At 37.6% G+C, this 16,768-nt stretch overlaps 2 protein-coding genes and 1 long non-coding RNA gene across 3 annotated transcripts; 1 reads left to right on the top strand and 2 right to left on the bottom strand.

Annotated features, from left to right (window-relative positions):
• Positions 1-3,726: 3,726 nt before the first annotated feature.
• Positions 3,727-8,933, bottom strand: LOC132096471 (dermatan-sulfate epimerase-like protein). Its single transcript, XM_059501846.1, has one exon. The coding sequence runs from the start codon at positions 8,794-8,796 to the stop codon at positions 5,212-5,214; it is 3,585 nt and encodes a 1,194-aa protein (XP_059357829.1). The 5' UTR covers positions 8,797-8,933; the 3' UTR covers positions 3,727-5,211.
• A 1,006-nt stretch (positions 8,934-9,939) lies between these two features.
• LOC132096467 (protein disulfide-isomerase TMX3-like) lies at positions 9,940-16,072 on the bottom strand. The gene is made up of 16 exons (XM_059501844.1): positions 15,922-16,072; positions 15,748-15,802; positions 15,318-15,357; positions 15,100-15,223; positions 14,385-14,430; positions 14,218-14,298; positions 13,986-14,085; positions 13,637-13,714; positions 13,483-13,549; positions 11,576-11,674; positions 11,229-11,286; positions 11,102-11,155; positions 10,952-11,008; positions 10,670-10,799; positions 10,510-10,578; positions 9,940-10,311 (listed from the first exon to the last, which is right to left on the bottom strand). Exons 1-16 carry the CDS (start codon positions 15,944-15,946, stop codon positions 10,087-10,089), a joined length of 1,308 nt encoding a protein of 435 aa, XP_059357827.1. The 5' UTR covers positions 15,947-16,072; the 3' UTR covers positions 9,940-10,086.
• LOC132096469 (uncharacterized) lies at positions 11,892-13,472 on the top strand. The gene is made up of 3 exons (XR_009422587.1): positions 11,892-12,070; positions 12,660-12,715; positions 13,002-13,472. It is a non-coding gene; the product is annotated as an uncharacterized LOC132096469 (long non-coding RNA).
• Positions 16,073-16,768: the final 696 nt, after the last annotated feature.

Below are 16,768 nucleotides of genomic sequence, written 5' to 3'. Positions count from 1 at the left end.
TTACTAACGCTGTTGCCGCCACTAGCTCCCAATGCACTGCTGAGACCTGATGCTCTCTTCAAACGGAAAGCTTTTAGAGAGCTCAGTTTAGAGATCAAACGCTTGTGATCCCCAAATTACTGTGTGGTTGCTGTATAAATAATACCAACCGGTGCCTCTTTGTCATGACATTTTATATCTCACCAAATGCAGAATAGATGTCATTGTGACTCATATCGGTGATGCTTAATATTTTGTCTAGAACATTTTATAAAAAAATAAAAAGCTGAAATAAAAGCTGACAACAATGGTATCATGAATGTAGGTTCTGTTTCTGGTTTGAAACAACATGAGTATATATAAATGATGACAGAAATTTCACAACAGTAAGGGTCCAGTGAACCACAGAACTCGTTTTTCTATTCCACTGTGCTGTTCTTTCGTTGTTTTTCTATGCAAGTGTGATGGTGATTAAATGCAACAGTTCAAAATAGCAAGTACTACTTATAGTTTTTACTATAATACTATTGAGAATAAATTTGTTCATTGTTGCTTTGCCAATGAAAATAGTTCCACACAAAGTCAGAGCTTGTTTCAAACATAACAAATCACGGGATTAAAATTAGATTAAAATGATACTTTCAGGAAAACATTTGCAATTGGTTTGTTAAAGGTGTTAAACATGAATGAGCTGAGTTTTCGTTTCAGTGACCAGTGTATCAGTGGTCTTCGAAACACTGAATCATTTTGCGAAGCATCTGTTTCAGTTGATTCAGAGTAAGGTTTTTCCAATCATTATGATCAACCTGTTCTGCAAATACATATATGTATATGTATTTTCTACACTAACTATAGTTTAATCATGGTATTTGTAGTAATGTCTATGAAACTAATATACTACATACAGTACTAGACAGTATGTGATTTCGGATGCAGCTGTTCACTTTTTTCTTAAAAAAGCTATTCAGTTATTTGATGGAATGATTCAATGACTGACTCATAACCACTTGTTTTGTTCCTGAATGAATCAGTGGCTGTTTGAATGAAACAACTGAACGATTCAGTGAGGACTTGAACTAACTGTCATTTAGTGAAGCTCTCTTTTTTTGTGTTATTTTATGATTGTAGTTTATTGTTAGAAAGGTTTGTGCAGATGTGTGTAATGGGTAAATGTTGTCAGATTAGAAGGGTACAGTTTGAATCTCTGGGGTCAAGCCAATGGTTTTGAGAGAGTGACAGAATAAAGCGTTATTCTAGCATCTGCTAGAGTCTCTACGAGCACAGGTGAGAGCAGGAGAGATCTTGATGAAATATTAAAGGCCTGTGAGCTGATGCAAGGCCAGGACGGGGGCACTCAGGGGGCACTGTCTCCTTAATTACTGTGTGCGGCAGTTTCACTATTTCATTTGGGAAAAATTCCAGATTGAGGTTATGTTCAAATTGCCCTTCTTCTGCACCGAGCGAACTGGACTACGGTGCCCAGAGGACACGGCTCCCGGATTTAATTAATGCTTGGGTGTGTTATGCCCTATGTTAGTGGGGGGTTTGACGAGTCATTAGGAAATAATAATGGCCCCAATCTCAATTAAACAGCATATTTAAGAAACAGTGAACACTAATTGATGCCATAAAGGTACAATCAGAAGTGTTTACAGTATTTACAGTGTAAACATTTCTTCACAGTAATGTTAATTATTTTCACTGTTGAAATTAAACACAGTCCAACTATAACAGGGCTTTCAGTGTGAGTTTCAGAGATTGGCATAGTTAAAGACCCAGCCATGGTTATTAGTATTATTGACATAATCCCTCTCTCCTCATGGTCTCCTGGAGCATTGATCCTCCAAAATGGAGTATGGATCCCACTTTATCCACTGTCTTAGAACAGCGCTACCTCACCTTGTGTGTTCTGCTCTTTACGGACAGTAGATATTCAAAACTATAACAGCTATTCTGATGACCTATGTGAATGCTTATGCAAAACATATAACTATGGCTGCATCTGAAATCGCATACTTTAGCTACTGAATAAGTAATTAATTATCAACCATTAAAAATGGTAATCTGCACGTACTACATTAGGCATGTTATTATTGTCATGTGACCTACAGCATCAGTTGTGTCACTTAACTTACACTAACAAATCCTCTCCCATGGTCTCATGGGATAGTAAAGTGTCCATCAGATGCACACTTATGAATCTCACCGGAAATAGTAGTTCATCAAGGGACTACTATTTTGCCTTCTGTTTAATAAATACTGTGAATTTGGACATAGTACTCTGTTCACATAGTGTTTTGTGTGTGTGTGTGTGTATTACATAATAGAGAAATGTATAAGATTTATGATGCAGCCTATGTGTTTTATTGTCTACATGACCAGACAAGTTCATTTAAGCTTTGCAAAAATGTTACAAGTTTATTGTACTATGCTGGAAGCACATGTAGTGAACTTTATATATTTTTTTCATTCACAAGAGAGAGTGTTAAAGGTCCACTGATCTCCACTGAACGCCAACAAAGCCTCATCACTTCAGTCCCCCTGGACACCACAGAGTGCGGCAGAAAATTTGTCAGCCCTAAAAGAGCTTGTTGCTGAAATTGATTAGCATTTAGATTGTATCTAGTTTGATTCAAAGGAGGAGAGGCTACAGATGGTTTGAAAGCAGCAGATTGAAAGTAGATTTAGAAAACTGCCCGTAAATGGATGCATTTACACGCAAGTCATTTCATGTTTTCTTTTAGGCCTGTGTATCCTCAACCCCTGGAACCCCGTCTGTTATCTAAATTCCTCTGTGGGCTGCCATTACTCACTTATCATATTTTTAGTTCATAGTATTTAACAGCACATTCATCTACTTCAAGAGAGATTCCTCTTTTGGGAGAAGCCTAAACCATGAGGTTTGATCTCAGATACTAATTTTATCATACGATACATTTATTAGTATAAATTTAACATCCACTACAGCCGCATGACCATAAACCGAATGAAGTTCATTCATCTTCTCCTTCCGAGACCATGTGCATTCTTCATTGCAATGGATAATGCTAAAACATGTTCCTATCAGTATGCTCTTTCCAAGGGCTTGACATTAAGGAGAATAAATAGCACTGGTTTCACAACACCACCTAATTCATCAAAGTCGCTGCCATGAGTACATGCTCAGTGTGAATGATCAAACACTAGCTGGGCTTTTGGCTCATGCTGAAGGCACCAGTGCATTAGAAGGCACAGGAACTGTCTGCTAATCAGGAAAACTATCAATCCCTTTCATGAGATGCATTAGAAGGCCACGGTTCTTGGGTTTCAATACAATAATCTGAAAACAAATCAATTTTCTGGCAAAATCTAGCGAGGTACCTAGCATCGAGGCATGATTTTTTCATTTGAATGCATGAGCTGTTGATGTAACTTGACATGCTGACACGGTTTGGCTCTTCTGAATTAAACACATTTGCAAAGTATTCAGTAAGCACCTATGAAACCACTGTAAGACTTACAATACATCACACTGCTCAAGGCCTTACTCATCTCAGCCCTGTTAGTGTAAATGACAAGTATTTCGGAGTGTAAAGAGGAAATGTGTACTTAGCACCAATGAGCAAGCTTTTTTCAGTCCTTACATGATCTGCTGCTGATAGAAGTGAAGTACTAGCTACTGTTAATAAATTCCTGCTCAAACTTATGTTGTAGGATCTTTATTTATCTGCTGCCCTCTGCTGGCAACATTCTATAAGGAATTCTGGGTTTTGAATTGTAGCCAAAATCTTTCATTCTCCTCTTTTGTGAGGTCTGTTGCTGACATACTGAATTCATTTTTTATCTCCAGAAGCCTGTTTTCTTGTACCTTGTTTCCTTATCGGTGAAATTTGTTTAAAAAATATCAAACCCAGTGTCAAGTTTAATGTGTTGATTCATCAATACATTCTCCTTAATGGTACAAATAAAAGGTTCATGTTACACTGTGTTCATGCCTTGCACCATATTTTTACTTCCGTTTTTCAAAAACTGCTTTATGCCAGTCATATAAAATGATGATAAGTATAAAAATACCAATAATAATAACAATAGAAAAACACACACACCAAATGGTAGACATCCTGGGGTCCAACACAAGCAGCCATATGGTGTAACGTAGAGGCTCTGCTTGCATTTAGCATTAAACTTAATATTCTCCATACAGCCTTTATTCTATAAAAATATTGCTTGCTGAATTTAGTCCGAAAGCACGCTGGGCACAAAGGAGTGACTCTACAAATAGCCCCACACACACATGCAGCCCTTGCAAATGTTTTAAAAGTATCACATAAATTGGCGTTATTTTTCTCCATCTCAGTTATCCCACAGTGATGATTACACTCCATATGCATGTGGTGCCATGGAAAATCCATTTGCAGTGTGGACTTTAAAGCATTTCATATTAGTTGTCTCTTAAAACTGCATTTAATGTTACCCATTAAGATGAGAAATATGTTTTGTGGTTTCACTTGTTTGGGTTATTAAATGTTCCATTTATGATTACATCATGAGCAAAAGATACATGTTTCTGAAAAGAAAGATGTATTTGCTATTGGTGTTTGATATATAGTTTAAGGATGCAAAAAACAATAGAAAACATATTCGCATTCAAAAAAAAACAAGTGATGTGTTAAGACCTTTGTACCTTCAAGTCAATAAAGTGATTTGATTGTACACTTCTTTACATATTTATAGATATGAACTAGCACCTTATTATACATCATATTTATTTTCGTAGAATTGAAGATGAGGCAGACTCACAACTTTGGGATTTTTAAACATCACTCTTCTAAATCAATCAATAAGTTCTCTTGGTGGAAAAAAATTACTGTGAAAACGACATTCAGTTAACTTATAATAACATAATTATAACACATCTCACAGTGCAACACTGGAAAATATTGTGAGCCACCCATCTGGTGGGAAATACCATCATTTTGTCTTCCAGTCAAACTGAATGTATTTGTGTTCCAAGTTTTGCATCTGTTCCCCATCTTCAATGATGAGTAATCACTTTTTGCTCTTTGGCACATCTAGCCTCAGTTTTGTCTGAAAGTTTTAAATAATACATAAACATTGCTTAACTATACTGGAATCAGAGCGCAAAAAAACTGGTCATGTGACTGAACGCAGAGAAGGCAACATATAAAGGAATCATACTGACATAGTCTACTTATATCATCTTCAGGCACAGTATGAAAAATCCAGAAACATTTACACAGAAGAATGACTGACTGTATGTCTTTTATATCCCAGCCTCTCCATCACATGCCAGCATGTGTCCTCAATGAGTTTAATCTCATCTATAGCCATATTCTCCTTCCACATGTTGATTTTGGCAGGTGACATATCTCCTTCATATATCAGATTATACAGATTTGTAGATGTGGCAAATGTCAGCTGGTTTAACGCAGCCGGCGCAACTGGTATTCCAAGAAAGTTATGTATCTTTCTCGCTGTCTCTTCAGGAAAATATACAACGTCTTCAAATTTGACTATAAGGTACGTTTGTGGGGGAAGGCTTGCGCTCACTTTGAGCCCTGCTGAATTGTGAGCCATCCATAGCTGAGCTAGCAGCCATACAGGGTTGGGATCTGGCTGGGAGAGGATCTTCTTTAAAGAAAGGAACTGTGAGTCCACTATAGCACAACCCTGATCCACACCATCAATGTTCTGCTTAAAAATGTTGACAATGTGCCTTTTAATATTCTTACGTAAGTACAGGCTTGGCTTGCTTCTGTAGAGCATTAGATAAATCCATGCACGTGGGTCTCTTACCACATGAACTGAGCGAAGTGAGTGACCTATGACCTCTTGAAGATAGGGCATCTTCAAGAACCAGCCGCCACTGCCCATGTTCAGCACTGGCCGGGCATTTGGGTACTTCACCAGGTGCTGCCTGAGCTCTTGTATGTATGCAATGTCCATTTGGGTACCCTTGCCGCTCCCTGTCCTTGTTTGCTCTGACAGCAGCATCCTTCTCTTCCTTTGTCCTTTTTCTTTGACTTTGTTCTCTGTTTCATCATTGCTCTGGTGAAACTGAATGTTTTGCAGGTGCAGTTTCACATTGTGGACTATGGAATGGAACCATCCCTGAATGACTCGAAATCGTCCATTTTGCGCATCTGCTTTGGACAACTCGCAAGCGTCCACCAGAGAGACGAAAGGAGATACGGGGAACCGCAGGTAGGTTGAAGGAATCCGAAGGTATACAAAGTCAGAGCTATTATCGAAAAGGTGCTGAACGATCTCTGCGCCTGAGCCTGGCATGGATGTAATCATAATGATGGGGAGGACGTCATGGACACTAGAGTCTGTTCCATCATATATGCTGCTGTCTTCTGACTTAACATTGCACAAGAGCTGTTCACAGCCATAAAAAAGAGACAAAAGTTCAGTCACCCACAAAAACAACACACAGACCAGAGTGCAATGAATTAGCATACTGAACGACACATGACACTTCCTTTTTTTCATTATGAAAGCTAAACCAAAACATAAAGTCAACACCGCAGAGATGTTTACCACCAATCCAAAATCAAATACAAAATCTTTTACGACTCGACTTGGCATGGTTTGAATTCCCCGGCCAAACTGAACTATTCTTCTGTTGTCTTCTGTTTTAGCAAAGCCTGCAAAGCCCAAGTAGCCATGTCTGGCCTCAATGTCTTCATAGTTTGTTACAATGGACACAAAAGTCTCTGTGTCATTAAGAGTCACTGATATTTTGACTCCACTTTTACTGTTGTCTATGAATCTACAGTCCGAGACCTTGACGTATGGGCCATGCATCAAATAAGCCACTCTAGTGACAGTGTTCTCCATGGGAAAGGTCACGTTTATATACTGCGTCCATCTCTTTTTGAATTCGGCAGCCTGTTCTGCCTCTTGTATCCTGGCAACGGGGCTTGATCCTTGAGTGTCCAGCCAAAACATTTTGTAATGTGCATCCCACACATCCATCAGAGCCCCATTGTATTTTCCAAATGATCTGTGAGGAACATACCTGAAATCAATGTCAAGGTTGTGAAAAAACGCACTGAGAGAATTGAGAGGGGAGAGCTTGTGTTTCTCAATGTGGTCCAGAACAAGTAATGTTTGAGAGTTTAGAAGCACAAGTGCTCGATACACACTCTTTAGCTTCATGGCAGATGAATAGGCCGACACAGACTCTCCACTCACAAACAACATGTCCTGATGTGATGAAGCTGCAATGACCTCCCCAGCAGTATCCCCGACTTCCTTTTCTCCCCATCGTAACCACTTTGAACATTCCCCCAACTGTCCTTCCCATGGCTGCATACACTGGCTGGTGAGTGAGGGGGCAAATACCAGCACATTGTTAAGATAACTGTATTTAGGACCATACAAAGCCTCAGAAACAAACACCAGTCCATTTGGTGCAAAAGTAAAGGAGTTTTGATCAGGGTGCTCGTGCCCGGGGTTAAAGTTCGTCCAGCCTTCTACCCAAGAGTAAGGTTGTGCATGGACAATATCATACACTGCTCGCCCTCCTAATTTTCCAGATTTAAATGACACAAAGGTATTACCTTGATCTTGAGGTAACCCTGCCCCATACGTCACCACACCCCAGTTGGAGAAAATGTGCATAGTTGATTTGTTAAAGTCAGGTGGAGGCTGTGGAGTTAAAGCAGAGTCATACCATATGTACTCTGTATGTAAAGTAGCCCAGCGTTGGGCTGCTGATTGCATCATGGGTCCATCTTTAGGACGATGCTTCCTAATCTGCTTTGCCAGCCAGTTTCCTGAGCCATTTTGGATCACATATGCATCCAGAAATACAAGCTGGCTCTCTGGCCCATAGAACCAGTTGTAATTGGAGTCTGCAATGCCAACTGTTCTTTGAAATCCAGGAAGCAGTGTAGCAAAGTAAAACATGAAGTGAGCTCTGAGCCAGTTGTTCTGTGTGTTGTCTATCTGAAAATGACGCAACGCTAAGTAAACATACTGAGTGATGGATTTTGCTGTGTAGCTACCATACGCAACACCTTCATCAAGAGAGCCATCGACAATGTGGCTGAGAAGGAACATGGTCTTTTCCATGTAGTTCACTGATATTTGCTTCCATATCATGGTCTCTGGGTCATTATGTTCCCCTGCCACAAGAGCACCAATGAGAATTGCTAGTATATTAGTTGTCTGGTGGTTCTGTAGAAACTGCTTTCCCCATCCTCTGTGCTTGGAAAGTTCAAAAAGCTCCTCAGTAACAGATCGTATTTTCCTGAGATATCGCAATCTTCTGCGGGTGTCAAGAAAGGTGTAAATGAAATCATACGCCGTGGCAAATCCAGTGAGGGAGTGGGCAATGGGAACCTCATCATTTGGCGCACTGGACACTGTCCAATCTGGGTACTCCACCATTCGGTCCATGTACTCAATCAAAAATTGAGAGGCGGTAGCATCCTCAGGTTGAAGCAGACAGTATAGTGCAAGAGGGGGCAAATTGTTACCATAAATTTCATTCCATTTCTTGCCGAAATCCTCATGGCTCACCGGAGGCTGGTAAACAGCTGCATTTGATAACATAACAGAAACAGCATTACGAATAACTTTAAATATTTGTCTATGTGTGGTGGTGGCCCTCTGTTTCATCAAACGCAATTCTGTCTGATCAAAGTATAGCTTGGGGTGAAGGTGTTCTGACAAGGAGGTATTGTCTGTTTGGTGTTCATTCAAGGACACATATCTGTCTGAGGCAGACGAAATTCCATAGAAAGCAAGTCCCACAGCCAAGACACAGAGCAGAAGCGCAGACCTCTGCATGTTCTCCATGACCATGATCCAAGAAACAGATGTGGTGCTTTTCTCTTCGAAAACCCCTCCTCCAAAGCGCCCAAAAAATTGTTATTAGTCCAACTTGTACTCACATGCAGAGCTGCATAGCCTATTCTTTTTCCTTTCAGGCAAAACCCCCAATGCGTTCACATTTCCTTGAAAAAAAGATGCTTTGAACTTCCATAAATGGTTATTATAAACTAAAATTTGACAAATCCACGCAAAATAAATGTATTCCGCATTTATGTATACGCTGTTGTATTATTTAACCGGATTAAAAAAAGTTGTTTTCAGTCTCGCTCTTTATAACGATGTCCGCACGAAGTCCCATAACGGAAATATAATAAATGCAGAGATGTGTCAGACAAACTTCCTTTTTCAGAATCCGTCATTACAAGTTTGATCCTGTGCTTACCGCGGGACTTAAGAAAGAGTTTCCAGTTGTAGCATTCTCCAGTTACTATTCACAGCACACAGTAAAGTCACTTTTCGCATTTTTCTCATCTTGTGGCATGAGAAGCGAGATAATCCGTTAGGTGAAGGAGACGTATCCCCTGCTGTGTCGTTTGTTTAAGTGGTGATGTTTTCTAATTTGATCTGAAGCAAAGACTGAAGACTGAATAATCCAAAACGCAATTTTAATGTCCCTTTTTAGACTTTAGGGTCATATTTCCCGCATCACATTCTTCTTCTGTCACAAAACTGTCCCGGAGTTGTAAGTCAATTCGCCTTTTCCATCTTGAAAGTTATCTAGTACAACTATCACTGTTGGCATTAGCATTTTTAAATGTGGTCGATAGATGGCGTCGTAATATCACATTTAGCGGTTTATTAAACCACATTTCCGGTATTCATGTAGTTTTATTTATAATTAATCAACTAACCAAACGAATTTGTTTGAGCAATTTGACTTTGAGCAGACACAGGTCACACTGTGTTGAGAAGTTTATCTTCTTTTATGCTTACAAAAAAGACAAGAAACAATACACAGAGAACTCCAACAAAAAGCACAATCAAATTGTGAACATAAATGTGAACACAATTAGTACATCATACATGCAGCTATGGCAATGGGTGTTGTATTCATTTGATTTAAATGATTAAGACTTTCATGTAATGCAGGCTAAATAAAATAAATTAGGTTCATTTAAGTTATTTTAACTTTATTTGATAAAGAAACCAACCACAATATACTGTACACTGGGAAGACGATTTATATAAAAAAAAAGGAAAACCAGTAACACATGTAATGATATGGTAAAGATTAACATGATCCTTAGTCAACATTCCATGTTAATCCTCTTTCTTTGCTTCAGAGGTTTTTTCTGTACTGTCGGACTGCAATTCTATTGCCTTCTTCCCATCTGCATCCAAAACAGGACTTGCTGTAGCTCCTCCCACAAGTTTGTCATCATCCGCTGGTACAGCAGTACATGTACCCCAGATAACCAGCCCAACTATACCCACTGGTAGTCCAAACACAAAACAGGAGAAGAATGGAGCTTCCTGGAACATCGACTGAGATCAGGGAGATTTATATTAGTTACTAGGACAACAGTGACCTAAATATTAGTCTCAAGTAAATATTAGAAGAGGATGTGATCAGTCGTGTATTTTAGTTTTGGTGTGATAAGCTTTTAGTAAATATTTGGGATAAAATGGAATAAGAGTAAATCTATCCTTTTGCTAAAATAATAGTGTGTTAGTCGGTCTTACCACCACAGTAGACTTAGCTTTATAGAGAGATCTCTTAGCGTGCTGCAAAAATCCATTTCCCCCTTGTAGCTGATTGGGGTAAAAGGGAATTTTATATAAAAAAAGGCACTATGCATTATAGGACAGAAAAGATAGACATGAAATATGTCCCTTCACATACCTTTGCACTGCCATCCAGAACACTGTTTAAAAAGCGAAGTAAATCCTCAATGGTCTCAATCTTATTTTCTGGTAGACAGTATCCATCAATGGTCATATTTAACACAATGATGGAGGGCATCTCAACTTCTCTGAGCAGAAACATGTAAGTGGTGATTATACGCATACATATTTTTACAGATCCCTGAAATATACATCATTTTGTTTTTATCCATGTCAGTGGTTTTAAATACAGTCCCAGCACTTAGCACTTCCTAAAATGTTTGTGTCCAATTCAACTCACCCCATAATTAAACCGTTGATGTATTCATTACCATCCATAAAACCAAACTGGTAATCACTAGGAGAGAAAAAAATAAATCTTGTCTTTGTTACTGAATAATTCAGTTATTTGGCACCTTCTCTTTATTCTCCATATAAATTTGCTACTTACCTTTTGTAATGATCTCTGTATTCAGTTGACAGCCTTTCCATCAGAGTTTTGTAACTAAAGAAAACTATTTTTAGTTTTAAATAAAATAATGGGGGGAGGGGGAGGCACATTTTCTGATGTTGCTTACCGAATGCTTTCTTCATATGGATTCTTCTCATCTACTACTGCCAGTGCCACAAGTTTACCTTTGAGGGAAGTGCGAGAAATGAACAGCAACACAACACATTATTAATGAACTCAAAGCATAATTACAATCTGTCAAAGCATCTTCACACATGAATACTGGATCTTGGGAGAAAGTCATCATCCCAGTTATGTTTTATCACCTAGTAACAGAAATATTGCAATCACGAAAAAAATCAAATAAAATGGGATTGCTAGCTGTAAAGGGTATAGGAAAATAAGACAAAAGTAAAAAGTAAATAAAAAAAAACAATTATTTATTGATTGAATGATTGAGAAAAACAGGCTTACTTAGTTCTCCCATCTGGTACAGACTGAAGCTATCAATTTGGAAGTAAGAGGGAAAACGTTCTCGATTTATCCAGGAAGACAAATCACCATCAAGAAATTCTATAGAAAAGATGAGACAGGTGATATTAAACTTAAAAATAATTAATGTACATTTAATGTTTTCATGTATTAAATGTAGCCCTGCAAATATTAAATGTCGCCATCAAGCCTGTGCAAACAATATGCAAAGCAAAAGTACTCAGATATGATTAATCTATAATATGGAATTGTGAGAAACAAATGATCTTTTATTTTATTAACAAAAACAAAAAGTCTTTCTGTTCACTGACTGTGCATTAAATTATGCAAAATATGTTACTTGCACACAGTCAAACTGTTGACTTAAAGGGTGTATATTGGATGTTAGCCCAGACGAAATGTTCAGAGTAAGCCACATGACAGAAGAGACCTGGAACACTGCACTGTCTCTGTATTCTCATCTTTTGGAACAGAATGGTAAGAAAGAAATTACTGTAAATATAATGTGATCTAACAAAAGTTTTTTTTTTTTTTTGGTAACACTTTGCAATAAGGTTTATTAGTTAACATCAGTTAACTACTTTAGTTAACATGAACTAAGAATGAACAATAATTCTACAGCATTTATTAATCTTAGTTAATGTTAATTCCAACATTTACTAATGCATTATTAAAATCAAATGTTGTGCTTGTTAACATTAACTAATGCACTGTGAACTAACATGAACTAACAATGAACAACTGTATTTTCATTATCTAATATTAACAAAATTAATAAATACTGTAATGTACTGTATTGTTCATTGTTTGTCATGTTGTTTAATACATTAACTAATGGAACCTTATTGTAAAGTGTTGCCGGTTTTTCTCTAGTACACATACAATAACCTGTGTATAACCATGGGCAAGTACTTCTAACATATTAGTACTTTAAATGTTAATAAAGTAGCTTTAATGGCCAAATTATGCTGGGAATACATACATATATCAGATATATTGGTGTGCTGTGACCTGCCATCTTTTTAACTTTTTTGTGCCTTTGTTTTTCTTATGCCTCTGTTTTCAGGAGGATAACCATGTGATTTCTGTTACAAAAAGTGATAATAAAGTAAATATTGTCGGGTAAGTCATTCATAAACTTATTTGCAAAAGGTCTATGTATCACATACACTTGCTCAAAAGAGAGAATGATTTATAGAGTGTGCTCACATCACAATGTCTTTGTGTTTTTCAAAATCATTATTTCTATATATATATTCTATATATATATTTTTTTTTTTACTCTAAGTTAAGTTGGCAACTGAGCTGGCCATAATATGGCACGATATATCAGAACAAAAAAAAAACTTAACCTTTATTTATTTTTAGGTAATCTGGAAGATGTTAATGCATTACATATCTCCTGCAGATGCCACATTCTACACCTTGTGTTTTAACCTTGCTCCATGGATGTGCTAACTATTCATATCATGGAGGACTCGTCTGACAGTGCAGTGTTTCGGGTCCAGGTTCAGTGTGCTGATCCTTTCCTGCTAAACTATTGGCTCCAGAAGACCTTCTTCAACAATGGGGAAGTCCAACAGATCAACACCCTGAGGATAAACGGCTGTCGTGGGCTAGTGTTTGTTCTGAGAGTGCTGCATCGTTCTTCACGCCTCTCTAATTCCCATTATTGGTGCCCTTTCCTAGTGACACTCTGCCTCGATGCCCTGGCATTTCACTACCACCTCCCCTCTGTGCCCCAGTGGAACGGCACCCTTCGAGAGGCGATGAGAGGAAACAGCCTGGAGCTCAGACGCTGAGAGACTATGAGATTTTGCTGCTTACAGATCCTATTAGTTTCAGATGTTCACTTACTAAAGTGAGGCACTGCAAGTAGTACATCTTACCATTGTAAAGGTAGTACGTCCTGTCTTTGAACACAGCAACAGCAGGAACATCCTGCAGAGTGACTGTCTTTGGAAAAAATCTATAATTAATTGAATCAATCTGTTTTCTAAGAATCTGATTATTTTACAGAGGTATAGTATGCAACAATCTTACCTTTGGAAGGACTTCCTCAGATGCAGTGAAAAAATATGTGTGGACAATATACTCTGAAGCAGCTTTGTAGTATTCCTTCTGTTTAAAAAAGAAAAAAAAACACAGTACATTACATTTCAATAGTAGTATATTAACCTTTTCTATATAATTATGCATGACCTAGCAGAAAATCTATTCACATAGTTTATTTATAAAACAATAAAACTTTAAAATAAAGTACTATCCAGAAGCAGTGGTAGTTGTGAACTCATTCACCAATGTGTTAAATAGTTTGCATTTCATTCCTATTCTATCATAATCCATTCATTGTCCGTAAATATGACAGTTATTACATTTACATAAGGTTTACCTTAAGAAGCGACTCCCCTCCAATGTAAACGAAGATAAGATCATGACGACTCATTACATGCTGGAATAACTGAACACTAGAGAGTGGTCTTACCAGAGGTCTAGGTTAAAGAAAAAAGGACAAGGGGATAGCACGAGGAGAATTATAACTAGCATTGACATGAGACTAAAATCTATGCAGAACACGAAAGACACAAGACAATTCATTATAGTGAAATTTACTCCACAATTACCCTGAAACTCTGTTGGTGAATTCAATAATAGCATCCTTTGTTCTAGGTCCTTTGTAGTCAAAAGACAGCTCTCCTTTAAACCTTATTAAAAACAAAGTCAAAAACATCATACAGCATGAACAATTCTTGATTATTAATTCAGAGATTACAATTAGGCATTAACTCACAGTTTTATGGCTGGATATCCACGAATATTAAACTCTGAAGCAATACCTAAGGACAGAGAAATAACGTTTTTCTAGTTTTTGCAAGCATTATTTATTATATTTATAAGCCAGTAAAAAAACAGAATATATGGAGATAATAATAGTACTTTTCAGATTTTTGAAAATGTCTAGTCCAGTCTAATTTAATTAATAATATACTGTACGCATGGACATGGGCTCCATTTCATTCACCCAGAAAGCTTGTGCAAACTTAATAATAAGAAGATAACTGTATGACGTCGGAGGACAATGGCAGCAAAAGGAAGTCACTGAACAACCTAATTCCAAGAAACTAAAGGGATTTCGATTTGCTGAAATGCAAGTTATGCCATATGGCCATCTGGTTAACAAGATACAGACTCAACTCAACGAGCTGAGTCTCATGAACGCATGAGGCCTGCTCAACTAATCCCATTAAACAGCAGGTAAGCCTATCCTGCCATTTAAGTAGCATACTAATTGGCTGCTAAGCAGCCCGGTGTGGCATTACCATTACTGTCATCTCAAACCAAGCTTCAGCAGGAGATATAACTTAGATCTACTGTAAGTATCAAAGAGGGGGGTGTGGCACAAATGCAGTTCGTGCTAATCTTAAATATAATTTTAGATGCACAATCAATGTAATTAAAGCTTTCCGACATACACACTTCAATGTAAACCTGTGAAATTAACCCACTTGTGTGCACTGTGGTATCGATCTTGCCAACATTAACAGGGGAGCCCATACTCTTCAGCTCTGCACCGACTTCATGCCATATTGGCTCAAATGTGTGACAGTATGCACACCATGGTGCATAAAACTGCAACATAAAAAAAATGACATGACAAAAAAATTACAAAGCAAACACATCACACAACATAAAACTGCATAAATTGTACTGCATACACGCTCACCTCCACCAGCCAGAGTTCATGCTTTAGGTAGTCCTTAAACCTGTAAATGCGATTAATTAATGCAACCACGCATTGATTTCTATGTATCTACGCAATAAGTAATATAACAAACCACAGGCCTTGACATATTACAGTTGCCTGCAGCAGTAGGCATCACTTTTAGATGTGAATGAACGCAGCAAGTGCTAGTGTGCCTTGTTACTCTTATACAATGGTTCCCACGTAATAAAATATAGTGTGATAAAGGATATTAAAAACACATATTTCCATCTAACCCCCATTTTATTAAACAGACTCATAAAGTGCTATTTCTTCCAGTAGAAGATCTCCGTACGTTGCTATGCAACAAAAATATAAGACGCTGCAGTGACAACACCTTCACTGCTGAAGCACAAAATTAGTTAGTAGCTTTACAATGTAAAACACTTACTTGTCATCGAGTTCCTCCACGTATCCTGACACCACAGCAATGACCGACAGAAGCGCTATTAAAAAGAAACGCAGTGACATACAGATAACGTGTCAGTCAGTCGTGTTAAAGATATTTGTATTTTCGGTTTATGTTGGCAAATATATTGTCAATAATTTTTTTAGGCGTTCATACCTGTAACGTTAAGTAGGTGTCTCATTCTAGCTATTCTTTTATCTTGTCATTAACCGTGCAATAGCTCTGAAATGTTACAGGTAGCAGAGTCAGTAGACTAGTGACATAATCATTGGACTAGTAGTAAGCTCTTGGCCGACTGACTAGATTAACCCCATTTGCCCCCAGGGGTAGGAACGAACAGAATTAGGCCACAAATTGTTTTAGGGCATGCGGTGGACGTTTCATTGCGTCACTTTAATTAGTTTAATTTAGATTTAGTCTTGTATTTTCTAGCGTATCACATTCTAATAATGTGATAATAACAAAATCTCAAACTTAACCATTTATTATATTTTATTATATACTATTCTGTTATGATCACTTTATTTAGGTTTAGGTTTAGGTTTACGTGATTTATATATATATATATATATATATAATTGTTTGGAAGCAGTGTTGCAGAACACTTTGAGGTGAAATACGGTTTGAGACAGGTTTCGTGGTATGGTTAGGTTTAATGTTCAATTACATTGTGAGAAGATAATTATAGATGTAATTCCATATAGATATTTTTAAAGCGATATACACAAATGTGCATTGTATCAAATTATAGATTTTTTTGCATTTTTAACACTTGTTGTTATCATCATTCCACGATTGCCATTTTGTCTGTTAACAGTTACATATACATACAGTCGGCATCTAGTCATCTGCTGAAGTTTGAAAATCGCTGCTTTTTTTCCCGAAAGATGGCGCCATAATATTCCATTTGGAATTCAGCTGCTTCTTGTTTTATTCGAATGCTCAGCTGTGCTAAAAGTGGGCATCATTACATTAATCCTATGTTCATAACATTTTACGCACT

This window comes from Carassius carassius, chromosome 20, assembly GCF_963082965.1.
Source record: "Carassius carassius chromosome 20, fCarCar2.1, whole genome shotgun sequence".
NCBI lineage: Eukaryota > Metazoa > Chordata > Actinopteri > Cypriniformes > Cyprinidae > Carassius > Carassius carassius.
The sequence above is the reverse complement of the archived record's forward strand: the minus strand, read 5'-3'. Positions and strand labels throughout refer to the sequence as shown.